The 21,637-nt window shown below is 38.6% G+C and overlaps 1 protein-coding gene across 3 annotated transcripts in view; it reads left to right on the top strand.

The window, feature by feature from the left end:
* Positions 1-21,637, top strand: part of LOC150084420 (NPC intracellular cholesterol transporter 1-like) — a 466,919-nt gene that overhangs the window by 54,586 nt on the left and 390,696 nt on the right. For all 3 annotated transcript variants that reach the window (XM_090376058.1, XM_090376057.1, XM_090376056.1), the window contains exon 5: positions 6,199-6,428. In XM_090376058.1, the coding sequence (XP_090232184.1) occupies positions 6,199-6,428 (230 nt within the window). The remainder of the gene's footprint in view (positions 1-6,198; positions 6,429-21,637) is intronic.

Raw genomic sequence — 21,637 nt, 5'->3', positions numbered from 1 at the left:
ACTTTTTCTTACTATTGAATACACCATGAATTGTTAAACTAATAGAGTAAGCTTATCTGCAAAAAGATCTAACCCAAACTTCCTAGTTCATTTTACAAATATACGTAGTCTCAGATCTAATCTCAACGATGTCCATTTCCACTTGCAGTCTGCCAAACCCCATTATCTTTTTCTGACCGAATCTCAGTTATCGGTTGATTCAACTATTGCTCATCTCACTTGCCCAAATTATTCACTTTATGATTTATATTGCCTCAAAGGTGGTACTTGTGCATGTGTCTGTTCTGAAATTTCCTGTCAGAGTCTTGGTAATTTCAAATCTCCTCTTTTCGATCTTCTCTGGTTTAAAATCTCTCTACCTCATTGTGTCAAATCACTTGGAGCTCTTTGGCTTCCTCTCTTTGCACTTGACTTTCTCCAGTCCAACTTTCCTAACAGTGAGGTAATTTTCCTTGGTGATTTTTAATGTTCACAACTCCAAATGGTTTCCATTTTCTAGTCACACCAACCCAGCTGGTCAAGACGGTGAGGCTTTTGCAATTACTAATAACCTTGCACTGATTGTTCATTTACCTACAAGAATACCGGACAATTCTAACCATACAGCCAACACGCTTGATCTTTTCACAAACAACCCTTCTAATTACATGGTCGAAGTGAGTGGTCCTTTAGGCACGTCAGATCACAACTTGGTGATTGTCCCTTCTCCAATGGAGCCTTTATCTCATGGCTATTCCCAACCTCGTGTTGTTTGGCATTACAAGAATGCAAAATGGGATGACCTGCAAGATTTCTTTACCTTGGTCGAATTACTGTTTCAAAACTTCTGATGTCAGTGTTTTCTCAGATCATGTCAGTGAAATTATTCTTGTTGGAATGGAATCCTTTATCCCACACTCCACTTTAAAATCTCTTCCTTTATCTAAATCTTGGTTTTTCAATAAATGTGTTAAGGCTGTTCAAGAGACGAATGTTGCATATCATAATTGGCTTGTTTCCAATTCTTCAGCTTCATTTTCTGCCTACACCAAAGCTTGCAACAATTGTGAAGCAGTTATTAATCAGTCCAAACTAGATTTTGAACAGGCTAAGAGTAGAAAACTTGCTTCTTGCCGTAATGGTAGCCGAGCATTCTGGTCTTTTGCAAAAGCTGTTGTCTGCAACTTTTGCCCATCTCTGCTCCCACCTCTGTCAAAGCCAGGTGGTTCTGTTGTCACTTCAGCCAAGGATAAAACTGACCTGCTAGCATCTCATTTCTCTTCCAACTCACGTATTAATGATCTTGGTAAAACACCTCCCACCATTCCCAGCACGCTCCATTCAAATGCCTCCTGTGGTCTTCCGTCAAAAGGATGTCAGAAGGATTTTGACAAATCTTGATGCTAAGAAAACTCCAGGTCCTGATGGTATTTCTCCACTTGTTCTCAAAACGTGTGCTCTTGAACTTACTCCTATTCTTTGCCGCCTTTTTTCACTTTCTTATTCCAAAGGTGTTTTTCCTTCTGCTTGGAAATTTGCTCATATCCAGCCAGTTCCTAAAAAGGGTGACAAATCCCTCCCATCCAATTATTGTCCCATTGTAATTACTTTTACTCTTTCTAAAGTAATGAAGAAGTCAATTAACTGCCAACTCTGAAACTACCTAGAAACCTTCCGTCTGATCAACAATTGCCAGTATGGATTCCATCAGTGTCAATCCACTGGTGATATTCTGGCTTATGTTACTCATTTATGGACAAATTCAATGGAAAAGTTCGGTGAAACATAAGCAGTTGTTCTTGATATTTCAAAGGCTTTTGATCGTGTTTGGCATAAAGGTCTTCTAAACAAGCTTCCATCTTATGGTTTGTCAACTGTTTTTTGTAATTGGTTATCCAGTTTTCTCTCTGATTGCTCACTGAGGGTGATGGTAGATGACTCTATCTTCTAACTTCTCCACTAATGCTGGTGTCCCCCAAGGTTAAATTTTCCCCCACTCTTTTCCTCTTGTATATTAATGACCTTCTTCCATTGACTGGAAATCCTATCCAAAGTTTTGCCGATGATAGCACATTGCATTCAACTTTCTCAATCAGCTTCAACTTCTCGAATATCTGCTACCGATTCCTTAAATGCCGATCTCCAGGTAATTCTCTAGTGGGGCAAAGACAAATTAATTGATTTCAATCCTTCTAAAACTCTGTCCTGTCTTATATCTCGCAAAAAGGATTCTTCTGATCCCGTGCTCATGATCAATGACACTGATTTCAAACAAGATCACATCTCAATTTAGGATTACCCTAGCTTCTAATCTCTCTTGGCACTAGCACATTACAAATATTGCTTCCTCTGCATCTAAAAAAACTTGGTTTTCTCTGTCGCTCTCGGTGTTACTTTTCTTCCAAACAGCTGTTCACGCTGTACAAATCGCAAATCCGCCCTACTATGGAATATTGTTCCCACATCTAATGCAGTGCCCCCAAAACCTCTCTGAGGCTTCTAGATTCCATTCAGAAGAGGGCTGTTAGGTTAATTAATGACTTGTCTCTAAAAGAATCTCTTCACTCACTGTCTGATAGACGTACTATTTCTTCTGCATGCCTTTTCTACAGATACTTCAGTGGGCACTGTTCTTCTGAATTGGCTTCTATAATTCCCACTTTCTCTTTCAAAACTGTCCGAACACGTGCTGCCACCAGCCAACATCCATTTATTGTCCAACTTCAAACTCACAGAACCAACTTTTCATCTTCCTCGTTTATTCATTCAACTGCCGTTTTATGGAACAACCTTCCTTCATATGTATTTCCTGAAAATTACAGTCTACAGAATTCAAGTATAACGTCAACAGAAATCTTCTTTCAACCTCAAACCCAAGCGCGGTACTAAGTACTATAGGTTCTAATACCTCTCGTGTTTGGGGTTTTCATAAAAAAAAACAAAAAAAAAAACAACATTGTATCTGTTCCTTAAATTTTTCATTCTGTATTCTCAAATTCCAAAACCATGGTTTCAAGAAGATCCCATCTAGACAGTATCCCTCTCATTGAACTCCGATTAATACCACTCTCCTTTGGAAAAAGGAAGTCTTCCAAATCTTTGCGTAATTTAAATGTTATTTCTGTAAAGCTATGAGTATTATCTCCTCTGAAATCACCATCTGCACGAGGCAGTTTCTCTCCCCAGAAGAAGTCATGTTTTTTGACAACAGGATTAAAATTCATGTTTTCGTTCCTAATTTCTTTTGAATACGATGACAAGATACTCGTTTCAGTGTCATTCCCCATCTCAATTTTAGTTGAAGAATTTTCATTTTTCTCAGCCAAATCCATATCACTCTGAACATATTTCTTAACTTTACGTAATTCCGTATCCCAATCATTTTTAGGGGCATTGATCTTGATTTTCCTCTTATTATTTCGTCTTAGAACAGGAGACCTACTGCACGATGAACACAGTGATCCAACTGAACTTTCTTCCCCACCGTAGTATAACCGTCTTTGATGATGTGTTTTGGTTGATTATTTAGGAGATCTATGTGTGGTGTCAAAAGTGCAATATTCTTATCATCCCTAGCTTTACTCGAGAGAACCTCCCCCCCCCCCATTCCAACATCTTCTCGCCTACACTTCCTGGGATAGAGACCTCAAAAGGTTCTTTGCTTTGACTCAGTGACAATTTACCTCGAGATATACTTGGATCCTGAAATTCTACTTGCATGAAGAATTCCAATTCTTCCTTAATCTACTTTTGAAATTTGCAGACTTAGTGGTCTCTGTAGCAACAGTGAGATCAGACTCATTAGCACCACTTTGAAGATTCTTAGAACCTGCAACCCCTTTCAATTCAATGCCACAAATTTTTTCACATGTGAGATCAACCCTGTGTGTATCTGACTCCATTTGATAAACAGTTTTTTATTATTATGAGAGGACACTAATAACCGTATAGGGGCCACTACCAGCCTTCTTCCTTCATTAACAATAGATGTATAGGCCTTTACTATTTACATCTAAAATTCTTTAAAATTATATATCTTTTTCACTAAGAAGATATTTTCTTCCAAACTTAGATGAAACTAATCAGCCAGATATACCCTTCCATCTATTTGAAGTCCCCTTCATCCACACTTTATCCATACTAGCGCTATGCTAAAGCATAGGCAGCTGGAACTGACAGAACAGAGAATGCTCTAACTGCCAAAACAGACTTATCGTAAATCTAGCTTGAATATTACCTTTCCTTGATTAGAAATCATCAAACCTAGTAGACCTTATCAGAATATATCCATATATCACAAGAGTATTTAAAGTAAGCACTTTTAAACCATATTTATAAACCCTTTTAACAAGAGCACATATAATAGTAACTATCACAGCTAACCATTCAAACGAGATGGATTATTTCTGGGAGCCACCATAGACAGGGTACACGTACACAGTTTCTGTAATATTGCCTGTCTGAAGAGGTATGTGTTCATGCTACAATTTGTAGGTTGTGTGATACGAAAAACCCAGAACTTGTGGGGGGGGGGGAATCCTCCTCTGCCTGAGACTGGTTAACTACAAGGTTAACAGCCTTGATTGGTATTAGTAGTGGCAAAAGATGCAAGATGATGTAGGTAGTTCTCCCCCCCCCCCCCATCTTGGCTGATGCTGGAAAAAACTACCCACATCATCTGTCCATCCCTTCTAATAATATATCTAATCCTTCAATTATTCAGACTACCTACTTTCTAAACGATGGAAATTTGTTCAAATATTCAGTTACTTTCTGACTGAAAGCAAATTTTTGCTCGTCTGTCCTGCAACCATCTGTTTGATGTCCCCCTTATGTGTGTTGTCTGAGAAAGAGTAATGATGCCAGCAGCACTTGGTTTACTCAGTCCATTTAAAGCCTCAGATACTTCAGTCAGACCTTCTCGCAAGTGACATGGTTTCCAAACTCTTTGGTCGTTCTTGTTAAGAGTTCCTGTTTGTGCCCCTGACTAATGTTGTTACTTTTCTCTGTGCCTTTTCCAACAGATCTACATCCTTACTAAAATGAGGTGTTCAAATCTGTACTCGAGGCATAGCCTAACCATTGCTTTGTATAACAGAATAATCACCTCTTTTCCCCCAAATTACAGAGGATTTCAGAATTTACTCTCGAGAATGGGAATGTTGATTGTCTGTATTCTGGCCTTCATTATTGATATTACTAGTAGTATTTTCTTATTCTATTTAGTGCATTGCAGCCCAATAGTATACAACATAATTTTCTATTATGTTAAACAGATTTCTCAAGAATGTTGACAGACAATTTTTTTTTTTTTTTTTTTTTCACATTGCGTTTTCTATTTGGCTGTCTCTAGATACATCCTGGTAATATACTCTGAAAAAATTCTGAGTGGTAAATTTTTCAGAAATTTGCAACTTTCTGAAAAGGTTATTAATGCATTTATTTTAGAAAATTCTCTTTCTGAGCACTGTAGTTTGGCATTGTCAACAAACAATGAAAATGCTGTTTTGTTCAAATTCATCACTGTTCTGGTGTTGTCCTTCCATTGATTTGATTTACGCTAAAACAGAACTTTTGTTATTTATCACTTTCGTTATTTATCATTGATTTACTTTTATTTCATTTACTTTATTACTTTTGTTTACAATAAACTGAACAATCAGTATCTGTAAATTGTCTGTTTTGCAATATGTTTTTATTTTCTCAGTTAACAGAGCCCAAATTTATAAGCTTCAGCTATATTTACTCCTAGCATTTTTTTTAAAACTTTACCACAGTTAACATGCTATATGTGAGTTAAAATGTCCATGTGCTTTTAATTTTTTTTCCTGGCTCAGTGAGAAATATAACCTAGTTTAACACAATAATTAAACTTTTCTCTGCAACTGGTTAGTTGAAAGCAAGTAAGTTATATTTTTCTAAATGTACTCTAATGCTTTTTACTTGCACTAAAGTCATAAGTTTTCTATTTTAAAGTAGGCTTAAAGTATAAAACCTTTGTTATGTATTTCTTCAGTTAAAGGAAAAAAAAAAAAAAATATATATATATATATTATATATAAGGAAAAAGATTCCTTCTGATTTACCAACTACTTTACAGAAACACAGTGTTCATAAATTTGGAAAATACTATGTTTTAATTTCAGCTGACAGTTGAATTGTATGATGAAAAATATATTTAAAAATTTTTAACTTCACTTTTTAAAATTTTTTATTTAGATGTTATGAACCTACAGATGCTAATTCCACAGCATGTAGTTGTGTTGACTGTGAAGAAACATGTTCTTTGGTGGATATGTCTTCTTTTCCAGAAATATCACCTAGGAAAAAATTATGGGTCATTATGGATATAGATGCACCAGTAGTTATCACATCAGTAACCTTTTTCCTATTGTTTATCATTTTTACTGTTCTTTTCTGCAGATACAGAAAGGCAGCAAGGAAAATAAGTATGATACATATTTTTTTAAAATTCTCTCTCTCTGTGCATACATATATATATAATTAATCTGTTTGTAGAAAAATAAGAGAAATTTACCTCAATATGATACATGGAACACTTCCTAATGACACTCTAGCAAATAAAGGAAAATAAAATTAACACAAATTGATTACAGTAATAAAATTAATTAAAAAACATTTAAAAAATTAAAACAGGTTCAACACAAATTTGAAAAAAAGGCTTTTCTTCCTGAAGCTTGACAGGGTTTTTTGACCATATGTCTTGATCACAGGGATGGAAATTACCAAGTATGTGTGAGCCAGAATTTTAAATAGAGAGATTATTTGTCTTCACGCATGTGCATAAAAGACCACGAATCAGATATTAGATATGGATGATGAACATTAATAGAATTCTCATGTAATTTAATTTCGATGGTTTCTGTAATTAAGTCTAGTATAATTACATTGGACACTTAAGTATTTTGGCCTCATTAATCACGGTGTTTTACATGCATGCGTGAAGACAATCTCTCCATTTAACTTCCGGTTCTCACATGCTCTGTAATTTCAATTCCTGTGATCAAGACATATGGTTGGCCCTGTCAGCTCCTGGAAGGAGTCTTTTTTTTTTTTTTCAAAATTTGCATTGAACTTGTTTTAATTTTTTTAATTAATTTTATTACTGTAATCAATTTGCATTAATTTTATTTTCGTTTATTTGCTGGAGAGTGTTATTAGGAAGTGTTCTACACATCATATTTAGATAAATTTCTCTTATTCTTCTACAGATATTGAAATACAATGTAGAACATTGACCGTTGTAGCTCTTTCTTATATTAATAACTAATCTGTATATTTAGCTGAACCTTGAATATCCAAGGTAAACAGAACTGAGATTGAATCAAATAATAAATCTTGAATAACAGAAGTGCATTTCTTTCACCTCTTTTTGTAGGGGTTTCTGATTCATTTGTTACATAACTGCAATGAAAAAGGAGCATGTACAGAGTAATTTTAAAACAGTTTTTATTAAACAGAATACATACACTGGTGTTCAAAGAAAGTGCATCACCTAGGAATTTCACATTTCTAACCCTTTTTCGTGATGGTATGTTACAGTAATGACTAGCATCACAAATAGAAATATAAACAAAAGATATTTATTAATAGTTAAGGCAATGCTAAGTAATATTTGACAGGCGCTCTTGAAATATTCCAAAATGAGCAGTTGCAACCTTTATACAACAGTTTTGAACCAAAAACTGTTGTATAAACTTTATACAACAGTTTTGGGAAAAAGGGTTCAACCAATTATGGCTGAAATGTTATCAGAAGTCCTCAGTTTGCTTCAGTTTATCATTTTGAATGGAAAACAAAATGAAAAGTTCACCAGGTGCAAACTAATATTTAGTTGAACTGCCTCTGGCTCTGATGATAGCAGCACACTGTCAAGGCATTGACAAGATCTATTTCTGAAGTTAATCAACTGATGGTTTGTGGTTCCAAACACAAATTATGGCTTCTTGAAGTTCACAAAGGGTCTTTGGTTTCTTTCTGGCAACTGCAGATTCCGCATGATGCCAACAGTTCTCTGTAGGATTCAGGTCCGGGCTGTTTCCTGGCCAGCTAAGAGTTGTAATGGACCATTCTTTCAACCATTTTTTTCACATGTAACAAATGTAAACACATTACTGTTGAACCTCTAATGCAGAAATGAAGCTAAAGTAACTACAGAACTGCATACTTACACTTTTCACCTGATAACAAGGAGCAGAGTCTTTCCTGAAAGATGCAGTTACTTCGCAGGATGAAACAGTCTCTAATGGTTGGCAGCAATTTGCCTTCCAATATAGCCAGGTATCCATTAGCATTTACGGAACCTTTTATAAAGTACAGGTGACCTACTCCGTGATACGAAATGCACCCCCATATTATTTGGCTGGTAGGGAATTTAGCTGTAGACACCATACAGTCTGGATGGTATTCTTCACCTCGTCTATGGCAAATCGTTTGTCTCCCATCAGAGCCATTGCAAGTTGAATTTCTTGTCATAAGAGAAAATAACTGACTTCCATTGCTCGGGGAGACCATTTGACATGCTCCTTACACCAAATTAATCCAGCCTTTTTCATTTTCTGTGTGAGGAGGGCTCTTCTTAGGACGACAGGCTACAAGTCCATTTTTGAACAGGCATCATCTGACTGTTACTGCACTTGCTGCCACTCCTGTATGCTCTTCCCATTCTCTTTGAATCTCTCGGCAGATTCAAGAGGGTTACTGGCAGTGTGGTTATGCAAGGCATTGCGTTCAGGTTTTTATAGACAAGCTGTAGAGCAGAAAAGTGATTTCCCAGTTTCTGTTCACTGACTTTTGTGTTTTGTTGATAAAATGTTCTTGTGAGTATCGAATAATGGTATGTCTTTTTCATCTTGTGTAAGAATTTGGATCTGGCAACATCCGTGAATGCTTCCATATAGTCTTCATTTTAGTTGTAAGTAGTGCAGTTCTAAGCATGGTAGCTTGGGCTGCTTTTTGTATGTGAAGGACCATACATGTTTCAGAGGGCAGTGCTCCCTGCCATGAACCCCAGTGTGTTACCACTGGAATGGCTAACTCAAGAATTCTGATCTTAAACTCCATTGAGACCTGTGGGAGAACTGGAGAGGCATGTTTGAAATTGACATGGACGGTAACTTCAAGCTACATTAGATTTCCTACATGATGAATGGCAAAAATTTACTTTGAAATTTTCTGAAAATTGATGGAAAGTTTGTTACATAGGCTATCTGCTATATTAACGGCCAGAGGTGGGCATGCACCTTATTAAAATTGAAATTCAATCATTTTAGTATATATAGTAAAGCAAATCGATTTGTTCCAATTATATCAGTATAAATGTCATATGTATAGTGAAAGCCCTGTATTTGCAGGTGTTATGCTCAAGAAAAATGATGAAATATGGAAAGGAGTTCAATTCTGCCAAAAGGAATTTTTGTCAGCAAAAAAAAGAAAAAAAATTGCATAATTTGTAAGTGAATAATGACCAAACAAAAGTAATTTTCACATCACAGTTGATGTTGAAGTTAAATAATCAATGCAGGGATTACTAAGATGAAAAAAGAAAGTGTTGGATAACATTATAACATGCAAAATTTAGGATAGTTTAAAAAAGATAAGCATAGCTGTCAACTCTCTGGGTTTATGATGTGAAGAATCATTAGTCTTTTTACTAAGATGAAAATGGAAAATGTTTGACACTGTTATAAGAAATTTAGAATAAAAAAGATAAGCATAGCTGCTAACTCTCTGGGTTTATGATGAGGAATCAGTCTTTTGAATCAATTTGATCTCTTCCCCATCTCACATAACATAGTTTTGTTCTGTCTGTTTCTTTTTTCAGATAAGCAGTAAAACTACATTAAAATCAGAAATAAAAAAAAAAAAAAATTTTTAAAAAATCTCTAATTAGGTCTTATTTCCAGTATCAAATACAATCATAATAAGCATCTGAGAATAGTTTACCATGATTGTTTGATTAGCTGTAGAAAAAAAAGAAAACTTTATATTTTGCAAGGGTTTCATTTTCACATAATACATATGATGGCCATACTTTCTTTCAATTGAGAAAGCAATAAAGATTAATAAAAGAACTTAGTCTACTAAAACTAACATTAGTAAAGATTTGTTTAAAAAAAAAAAAAAATAATGTACAGGATAGGTACTCCTAACTTGTGTAGCTGATAGTCTAAAAATACGAGCCAAAACACTTCCCTCTCTTGTCAGTTAAAAGCTCCTTTCCTTGTTAATCACAGTTTCTTTTATGTATGTTGTTTTTTATTTTTATTATTATTTTTGTTTGTTTGTTTATTTATTTATTTATTATTACCAGTTTTTTTTATTTTTGACTGGTGCAGCAGAGGCTTGTGGCTTTCTTCCACTGTATAGCTAATACTAGCTAATACTAATTAAAAATCCAAGAGAAGTACAGAGGCAGTGTATGTCATGAACATCAAAGCAGATTGCTAGATGACAAACTTATGACTCCATAACATTTGTGGAGATGTTTAAGCATTTTATACACAAGGTAAAAAAAAAAAAAAAAAGTTGATGCAGTTCTTCCAGTGTTGTGCTGTTCAGGGAATTCGTGTGCTGATATGACCCAATGGCAATTTACAACATAAAATATTTAACGCACTCATAGTAGAATCTGATTTTTTTTTTTTTTTTTTTAAATAAATTTGGCAGCCAGATGATGGGAGTCACTATCAGTTGACTAGGTTGGTTTGCTCCCATGAGTCAGCTGTGCTGAAGCTATGTCTCTACTCCCATAGTTCAAGAAGCAGGATTGAAACTAGTGGAAGTGCAAGTATGGTGCTTGGATGGCTCCATACCCACCTTGGTGTTCCACTCCTGAGTACATTTACTGCTTTTAGTGGGTATTCGTTTGGATTTTGTGATGGGTGGAGTGCCAGGGCTACAAAAAAAAAAAAAAAAAAAATCACAAACCCTGATAATCTAAAGCTTTCTTGTGGAAACCTAACATATTTATCTGAAAATAATGACAGACTTTTACGGTGCTGCCACAGCAAAGAGGCACGGATCTCAAGACATGTCAATTCCACCATATAGATTCCAGATAATACATTCTACTAGCAAAAAACCCCATAGGTCAAATGTCACCCTTCTTTATCCAGCAGGGTTGGCAACTCCCCTAAATATGTTGAATGGCAGCATTCCTGGGAAATCGTTATTTAAATAAAATGTGAAAAGCACTCCCAACAGTTCTTCTGATCCACCTCTACTGAGAGAATGTAGTAGTAGTAGTAGTAGTAGTAGTGGCATATGATGCAAGAAAGCAAGTGTAGGAGCTTATGCAGCATCAGCCAAAAAAAAAAAAAAAAAAATCACACCATTCCCTCCAAATACCTGTCCAGTTCCTCCTTAAATTTATTTAACCTATCAACTTCCACAATGACAGATGGAAGTTTGTTCCAGCAATTAACCACCCGCTGGCTAAAGGCAAATTTCCGCACATCTATTCTACATCTGTCCTTTCTTAATTTGAACTTATGTCCCCGTAGGTTCGTAATCTGGACAAGTGGAAGGATCCCATCAGAATTCAGCGTGCTCAACCCATTCAAGGCCTTATAGACCTCAATCAGTTCACCGCGCAGGTGCCTAGTCTCCAGCAACTGTAATTTGCAGAACTTAAGCCTCTCTTGGTAAGAGAATCCCTTCATTCCCCTCACCAATCGTGTTGCTCTTCTCTGTACACGCTCAAGCAAATCTACATCCTTCCTAAAATGAGGCCTCCAGACCTGTACGCAGTACTCAAGGCGTGGCCTGACCATTGCCTTATACAGAGGGACAATCACCTCCTTTTCCCTGCTAGCAAAATTCCTATATATCATTGACAAAACCCCATGACCGGCCCTAGCAGCCTTTCTGCATTGCTCAGAAAACTTCATATCTGACTGCACAATTACTCCCAGGTCTTTTTCATTTTCTACCACCTTAAGTGTAGTACCACACAGTTGGTACGTTTCTCTGGGGTTACTTCTACCCATATGCAGTACTTTGCATTTGTCAAGGTTGAACTTCAGTTGCCACTTCTTAGCCCATCTGCCCAAATTATCTAGATCCCGTTGCAGTAGCACACTGCCATTACTGTCATTAACAACTCTGCCAACCTTTGTGTCATCTGCAAACTTCGACATTAAGCCTGATATACCTTCATCAATATCATTGATAAATACACAAAACAACAGTGGACCCAACACTGAACCCTGTGGGACTCCACTAATAACATTAGTCCACGAAGAGCAGCACCCATTGATTACCACCCTCTGTCTTCTCCCACTTAACCATCCTTTTATCCATTGTAGCAACTTACCCTTAATACCATTCTGCTCCAATTTGTACAGTAGTCTTCCATGCGCAACAGTGTCAAAAGCTTTCCTGAAATCCAAGTATATGATATCAAAATTATTTTTTGCATCCAGTTCCTTTGTGACCACATCATAATAACCAATCAAATTTGTCAGACAAGACTTTCCCTTAACAAACCCATGCTGTGTTTGAATTATTGCTGCAGTCTTGTCTAGATGATCCTGCAATGCATCTTTAACCAGTGACTCCATTATTTTACCCGGAACAGAAGTTAAACTAACTGGTCTGTAATTACTCGTGTCCCCCTTCGATCCACCTTTGTGAATTGGGGACACATTTGCACATCTCCAGTCCTTGGGAACCTCCCCTGAGTCCAAGGATGTCTATCACAGTAAAGCTCTTTAAGACACTCAACTCATCTCAAAGTGTAATCTCTAAATGGAATCATCTTTAAGTGTCTGAAGAGGAAATCTTTTCTGAGTTAAAATTGCAAGCAGTCACAGCTTCAAAATGAAATTCATTTGTAGGATGGGAATCTAGTTCCTACTAGAAACCTCATCAGTACTTTCAGTTTATTGCTCTCTCTGAATTTAATTATAGTTCGTTACTTGCTTTGCCTAGTAAGACCATGCATACCTAACTCACTAAGGTGCTTTTAGTATGAGAAACAAGGACACTTGGAAATGGCCTGTCTTCATACCCTTGCATGTCCTCGACATGTTGCAATGGATCATGAAATTACGATATATTGAGCTCCAAAATCCATATGTATTAACTGCCAAAGCAAGCAGCCTTCATCCTCATGAGCATACGGTGGAAGGAAGAGAAATACAATGATAAATACAATGAAGCAGAGTTAAACATTTCAAACTGGAGGCTTGAAAATAAATAGCACTAAACCTTTATATGCTGAGAAGGTTGCAGGGAAGATATTCCTTTGGAATGCAAATTGAAATGCCTAATCCACCTGAGGAATCATTTATTTCCATCACATGCTATTTGTTATGTTTGCAAAAACCCATATAGAGAACTCAGTCAGCTGCCACTTCTGTATTACTACTACTTGTGTTCTACCTCTAGCAAAACCAAGTGGTAAACCACAAAAACTGATAAAAAAAAAAAAAAAAAAAAAACCACCCAAACATAATAATGTTGAGGTGAAGTGGATACTGGACAACTCAATCTTGAAACTCTTTTTAGAGAAAGAATTGGACATAGAGCAGTGTCTATACTTCCCCAAAAAAGATAAATCCAAGGCTGAGAAATGAGAAATCCTTAGCACTTTGGAAGACAACAAATGGACCCACCAAGCCAAAGTCCAAATTCATACAGTGGAATTGCTATGGATTGCAATGGAATGTTGATGATATTGAGATTTTGTTCCATAGGAATGTGCTAGTTTCTTTGTTTACAGTTGACATAACTGAAGGCAAATGATGATCCTACTTTACTCAGGAATGTATATATATGCCTGATATCTAAGGACAGAACAGAGGATTGCCCTGCTCATGGTAGAGGTGCCATCTTAGTGGCAAACCATACTCTATTCCAAATAATACCTGTTATTTCTAACCTAGAGACAGTTGCCATTTGCTTCTTGGTCAAGTTTCTCTTTACCCTCTGTTCTGCCCCTCGACGTGGGCACCTGTACGTGGTGAGGGGACCTCCCAGTGATGCTGCTGGCTTCCCAGATTAGCATCACTGGGATCTAACGCCCATACCTTGGTTCCAAGGTTACATCTCTGGAATCCGGCGTGTGGAGCCGTGCGCCGCGACCCGTGGATTTTGGAAAGGGGGATCCTGGTGGTTGAGGGGCCCAGCCTTAATACACCACTTTGGCCCCTGCTTCGACAAGATGGGAGGTCCCGGACCGGCCCGACTGGGATCAATCGGCGGGTGGTTCTATACTGCTAGGGTCAACTGCGTTCCAATAAGTCTCCCTCCCTTTGGTCCTGGGACGGGATAAAGACATTGGTAACGTGGGTATGGTGCTCTTAAGTGAACTCGGCGTCCCATTCGTGTACGCAGTACCTGCTAGTTCACGAGTGGGCGTCCCCTCGTAGGGCTCGGTGGTGGGTGAGGTACTTAGGCATCAGACACTTTTTCTTTACTCTTATGAGTAATTTAAATTCTATTTCTTCTGGGGCCCCAACAAGGCCCCTACCTAATCGAGATGAAACCACAGAAAACACCTGTGCAAAAAGAGCCAGAACTGAGGATACACCACCATCTGTGACACCGCTTTTCCTCATTCTGCATTCCACCGGAGAGCAGGCACTCGGGAAAATGTCACCCTTTTTCATCCAGAAAGGATTAGAAGGGTTGACAGGATCTCCGAAATCTGTCAAAAGGCTACGTTCTGGAGACATTTTGGTTGAGGCTACAAGCCAAAAACATGCACAGCAACTACTGAAAGCCACATCGTTAGGGGATTACCCATCATCGTTACTCCCCATAAAACCTTGAATTTCTCACGCGGTGTCATATCTGAGTGGGATCTTCTTCACGTTTCTGAAGAAATCTGTTCTGAACTTAAAGACCAAGGAGTGACGGCTGTGAAAAGAATATCAATGCGGAAGGATGGGAATCTCGTCCCTACCCGAGTTCTCATCGTAACGTTCAACACCCCACGGCCTCAAAGTTCCATAAAAGCAGGCTATTTAAACTGCCCAGTGAGGATTTATATCCTGAACCCACTGAGGTGTTTTAAATACCAAAAGTATGGCCACTCTCAAACAGCTTGTCGTGGCAACCCTGCCTGTGCTCGCTGTGGTGCTAAAGACCACGAGAGCAAGGAATGTTTAGCTTCTAAGCCAAGTTGTACTAACTGCCAAGGAGAACACCCTGCATACTCTCGAGCATGCCAGCGGTGGAAAGAGGAGAAGGAAATTCAGAAACTAAAAACAGAGCTAAACATCTCCTATCAGGAGGCCAGAAGACGCATCCAACCTACAAATAGCACCAAGCCTTCATGCGCCCAGAAAGCTTCTGGGAAAAGTACCATTGGTACTCAGACTGATATGAGTATTCCACCAAAGGAGTCATTTACTCCCATTGCTCGCTATTTGTTAAGTTCCCAGAAGCCCACCCAAAAATCACAGTCAGCCGCCACTGCTATATCCATACCTCCTACTGCTCCACCACTTCCAAAACAGAGTACTAAAGAAACTCCGAAGAAAGGGGAACAGGCATGTACAATTCAAGAGACAATGGATGTCGTAGATAAGGAGGTACAGGACGACTCCGTCCTGGAATTCTTTGCGAAAGATGAAGAAGAAGAAATGGATACAGGCCAACGTCCAGTCTTTCCAAAGAGAGATAAACCCAGGACTGAGAAAATGCAGCCCTCAGCCCTTCGGAAGCCACCAGACGGACCCAGTAAATCAAAATAATGGGTACATTTAAATTTCTCCAATGGAATTGCCGTGGATTTCGTAGAAATAGAGATGACATCAAGGCCCTTCTGAGTAAGCATGAACCAACTTGCTTTTGCTTACAGGAGACGTATTTAAAGGCAAATGAAGACCCTTACTTACGTAACTGCTCAGTTATTCGCAGAGACAGAGCTGGTGATGGACCTGCCCACGGAGGAGTTTCTATCCTTGTGGATAACCACAACCCCTTTCAAGCTGTGATTCTTACCACTAATCTAGAGGCTGTAGCAGTTTGTCTTACAGTTGGGTTCCTTTTAACTGTTTGCTCCATTTATTTGCCACCTGGGAACGACACCGCCCAGGCAGACCTTGATGATCTCATTAAGCAACTGCCACCCCTTTTCCTATTATTAGGGGATTTTAATGGGCATAATCCGCTGTGGGGTAGTTCTGACAACAGAAGGGGTCGGATTATCGAGCGATTGCTTGAAAACAATGATCTGGCCCTTCTAAATGTGGGATCTAACACCTTTTTCCACACGGCTACCCGTACATTTACTGCCATTGATCTTTCCATCTGCTCCTCTTCCCTCCTGCCTCTGAGTACATGGGAGTTTGAAGATAACCTTTATGGTAGTGATCACTTCCTCGTGTTATCCACCATTTCAAATGGGAGACATTGTCACCAGTCGAGGATACCACGTTGGAAGATCGATCATGCCGATTGGAATGCCTTTCGTCATCTGGCAAAGTTTAATACCACTATAGTCGGCCAGGAGCCAATTAATGAGGCAGTAAAACACATCACAAAAAGTATAGTCCAGGCAGCAGCAGTTGCAATTTCCAGGACATCGTCCCGCTTTCCACGTTTTCCAAAACCATGGTGGAATGGAGAATGTACAGCAGCTAGGAAGGCTCAAAACAAAGTATGGGGAATATTTCGTCGCTACCCCACCACAGATAATTTAATAGCCTTCAAACGTGCACGTGCCAAAGCACGGTACATTAGACGTCAGAGCCAAAAGGAATCGTGGATCAAATTTTCATCTTCCCTTACATGGGCCGCCAATCCCAAAGCCATCTGGGACAAAGTTCGGAAAATGAAGGGCAAATACAACTCGCACCCTTCATCGATCCTGGAACATAATGGATGTACAATTGCAGATCTAACTGCAATTGCAAATACTCTCTGGGAGACATTTGCTAAAGTGTCTTCAGAAACAGCTTACCCCCAGAGATCTTCGCACACAAACAGAGAGCAGAAAAACATCACCTGAAGCTGTTCTCTAACAATCGCGAGGAATACAATCAGCCCTTTACACAGTGGTAGCTGAAAGCAGCACTCTTACTCTCCAAGGCGAGTGCTGTTGGGCCAGACGACATCCATTATGAGATGATTAAACACCTTTCATTGGAATCCATGGATCATTTGCTCCGTCTCTATAATAGAATCTATATTGAAGAGACATTTCCGGACTCATGGCATGTGGCAACCATCCTTCCCTTTCCGAAACCAGGAAAGGATCCAAAAACACCAAAAAATTACCATCCTATCGCTCTGACGAGCTACTTGTGCAAGATCCTGGAAAGAATGGTCAATGCTCGTCTCTTGTGGTATTTAGAAGCTAACGACCTCCTTCCCAGGATACAGGGTGGCTTCCGAAGGAACAGGTCAACACTTGACCATTTAATCCGCTTGGAAACATCTATACGTGATGCTTTCCTAAAACGTGTGCATCAGGTGTCAGTTTTCTTTGATATGGAAAAAGCGTACGACACGGCTTGGAGATATGGAATTTTAAAAGATATATATAACTTTGGTCTTAGAGGACACATTGCCCTCTTTATCAAAAACTTCCTTACAGACCGGTCTTTCCAAGTTCGTGTAGGATCCACCCTCTCCCGGCCATTCTGCCAAGAAGAGGGAGTTCCACAAGGATCAGTTTTAAGTGTTACGCCTTTTGCAATCAAAGTTAACTCTATAACCGAACAACTTCCTCCTACCGTAAACCGTGCCCTCTTTGTAGATGACTTTAGCATCTTTTTGCAGTCATGCAATATGAGGGTCATCGAAAGACAATTGCAGCATGCCATAGACCACGTCAACCCTTGGGCAGTGACTAATGGTTTTAGGTTCTCGCCACAGAAGACTGTCTGCGTACACTTTTGTCGCAAACGGAACCTTCACCCTGAACCAGAACTTAAACTCCGACAAGACATCATTCCAGTAGCACCCGAGACAAAATTCTTGGGGCTCATTTTCGACAAGAAGTTGACATTTTTACCTTATATTCGTCAACTGCGGACAAAGTGCACAAGAGGGTTGAATCTCCTACGCTCTATTTCCTCCAATAAATGGGGAGCAGACTGCTCCACTTTGCTCAGCCTCTATCGCGCACTTGTCCGATCTGAACTAGACTATGGGTCCCAAGTGTACACATCGGCTAGAAACAGCGTACTTAGATGGCTGGACCCAGTCCACCACCAATCCATCCGTATTGCTACTGGAGCATTTAGAACATCCCCTGTCCAGAGTTTATATGTTGAAGCATCTGAACCACCACTGTCATTGCGACAAAAGCAATTGTCTTTAAAATATACTGTTAAATTAAAATCCTGCCAGACAACCCTACGTGGACGTCCGTTTTCAAGCCACAATGGGGAAACTTATATAACACTCATCAGACTGCCAATCGGCCTTTTGGTATCCGTGTCCAAGATATGCTCAGAGAGCTCGACATCATGGTAGACAATGTTGCCCATCCACCAAGGCAATCACTTCCACCCTGGCATGCTCGCATTCCATCATGCGACTTCTCCCTTAAAAATTGGGGTAAGTCCATAACCAAGTGTATAAGTTATTTTAGTTTGCTGTTCCCCAAGTATAAGACTGCATTTTGTTGCATTAAAACAGCTGAAACATTTCTGATCATTCTTGAAGCTGTCCAACTAATCCTGAAAGAGTGCTGCTTGGCACCAATCATTAACCACTTTCCCAATCTTCCCATCTCTAGCAAATTTTAATGTCATGATCTCTATCCTTTTGTGGATGTCATATATGAAAATAAGAAAGAACAGTGATCCCAGAACTGAGCCTTGTGGGGACCACACAATTTCTAATGTTAAACCAGTCTAAAGAGTAACCATTATTCAGAACCCTTTGCCTCCTCCTACTCTGCAGCTACCTGTGATCCATATTGAAATCTTGCTCTGTGACCCCAAACATGTTCCAGCTTATATAGTAACCTCTCTTGAGGGACTGAGTCAAATGCTTTGCTAAAATCCAAATAAACAAAGTAAAAATTATTTTGTACATCCAGCTTAGAATAACATTTTGTGAGTTTAATACTCACCAAAACCTTAAGTGTCTACTGCTGTGTACTGTTGCCTACATTGAAGACCATTGATATTTGTCTAGTGTATTGCAGGCATTATCAGTTGTTGAGATATTATATGAGTATACTGCACAGAATAAAATTAAAAATAAATAAGTACCATTATTTTATTTATTGAAAAATAAATTACAATAGAACTTCAATTATCTGTAAGGTTATGCGATCAAGACCATGACGGATAATAGAATATATACATTATACATGCAATAGACCGAAGCCATCTAACTTGTTTATTTTATTACGTAATACATACCTAACGAAATTTAATTAAACATTAGTTATTATTTATTTTTTACCAGGTCATAAAAAAATCATAGTACAAGATATCTTATACATACCTATTTTTAATATTTTGATTTACATTGCTCTAGTAATGTCACAAAAATATTTAAAAGAAAACAATAATACATAATTAAATTTCGTTTCTAAAAAAGTCAGTCAGTTTCTTTTGTTTCTTTATCCCTTGAGCCTTTGGGAGACAGTGCTACGAATTTTATGCAAAAGTAACACATTATTATTATTATTATTATTGGCCATATGGTGCAAGGAAGCCTGAGGCTTATGATTTGCCAGCCAAAACAAAAAAATTCTGAATTACCCTGAGAGAGAGAGAGAGAGAGAGAGGGGGGGGGGATAATAGTAATCTTTGCATGTGATGCAGGAAAGCAAGCGTATGAGCTTATGTAGCATTGCCCTAAAAAAAAAAAAATTCACACAACCATTTGCTCTAAATGTTTGTCCAGCTCCTCCTTAAATTTATTTAAACTATCAACTTCCACAATGACAGATGGAAGTTTGTTCCAGCAATTAACCACCCGCTGGCTAAAGGCAAATTTTCACACATCTATTCTACATCTGTCTTTCCTCAATTTGAATTTATGCCCCCTTAGGTTCGTAATATGAACAAGTGGAAGAATCCCATCAGAATTCAGTGTGCTCAACCCATTCAAGGCCTTATACACCTCAATCAGATCATCTCGCAGGTGCCTAGTCTCCAGCTGCTGCAATTTGCAGAACTTAAGCCTCTCTTGATAAGAGAATCCCTTCATTCCCCTCATTAATCTTGTTGCCCTTCTCTGTACATGCTCAAGCAAATCTACATCCTTCTTAAAATGAGGCCTCCAGACCTGTATGCAGTACTCAAGGCATGGCCTGACCATTGCCTTATACAGAGGGACAATCACCTCCTTTTCCCTGCTAGAAAAATCTCTGTATATCATTGACAAAACCTCATGATCTGCTCTTGCAGCCTGTCTGCATTGTTCAGAAAACTTCATATCTGACTGCACAATTACTCCCAGGTCTTTTTTGTTTTCTACCACCTTAAGTGTAGTACCACACAGTTGGTACTTTTCTCTCGGGTTACTTCTACCCATATGCAGTACTTTGCATTTGTCAAGGTTAAACTTCAGTTGCCACCTCTTAGCTCATCTGCCCAAATTATCTAGATCTTGTTGTAGTAGCACACTGCCATTACTGTCATTAACAACCCTGGCAACCTTTGTATCATCTGCAAACTTCGACACTAAACCTGATGTACCTTCATCAATATCATTGATAAATATACAAAACAACAGTGGACCCAACACCGAACCCTGTGGGACTACACTAATAACATTAGTCCACGAAGAGCAACACCCATTGATTACCATCCTCTGTCTTCTCCCACTTAACCATCCTTTTATCCATTGTAGCAACTTACCCTTAATACCATTCTGCTCCAATTTGTACAATAGTCTTCCATGCGCAACAGTGTTAAAAGCTTTCCTGAAATCCAAATATACGATATCAAAATTATTTTTTTGCATCCAGTACCTTTGTAATTACATCATAATAACCAATCAAATTTGTCAGACAAGACTTTCCCTTAACAAACCCCTGCTGTGTCTGAAGTATTACTGCAATCTTGTCTAGGTGATCGATCCTGCATCACTTCTTTAACCAGTGACTCCATTATTATCCTTGAACAGCAGTTGAATGAACAGGTCTATAGTTACTTGTCACCTTTTGAACCCGTCTTTGTGAATTGGGGAAACATTTGCATATCTCCAGTCCCTGGAACCTCCCCTGAGTCCAAGGATAATTATGGCTAAGGGTTTGCTTACTTCCTCTGCCGCCTCCTTTAATATAACTGGATAGATCCCAGGTGCCTTTCTTATGTTTAACTTCAACAATTTCTCCTCCACTTTTCTCTCAGTTATTACAAAACCATTAAGCACCCTGCTACAATTTAATAACCTCCTGGCATTTTCAATCCTTAATAACTCCTCATGTGTGAATGTAGATGCAAAATACTCATTCAGTTTGTTTGCTATCTGAGCAGGATCATCAACAGTTAAACCATCGATATCAAGTGGACCAATCTGATTCGCCCCTTCCTTTCAGAGTTTATATAAGTAAAGAAATCCTTGCACTTGCGTGGCATCTGTTTCTTCTTGTACCTCAAATCACCTAACGCACTTTGACAACATAGTTTCAGCTTCACAGTGGCTAATTATGTTTGTTGTTTCATCAGCTGCAGCTTTTCCTTCTTCAGTTTCAGAATCATCCAAAATT

This window comes from Mastigoproctus giganteus, chromosome 6, assembly GCF_048544385.1.
Source record: "Mastigoproctus giganteus isolate SK-2022 chromosome 6, ASM4854438v1, whole genome shotgun sequence".
Classification (NCBI taxonomy): domain Eukaryota; kingdom Metazoa; phylum Arthropoda; class Arachnida; order Uropygi; family Thelyphonidae; genus Mastigoproctus; species Mastigoproctus giganteus.
The sequence above is the reverse complement of the archived record's forward strand: the minus strand, read 5'-3'. Positions and strand labels throughout refer to the sequence as shown.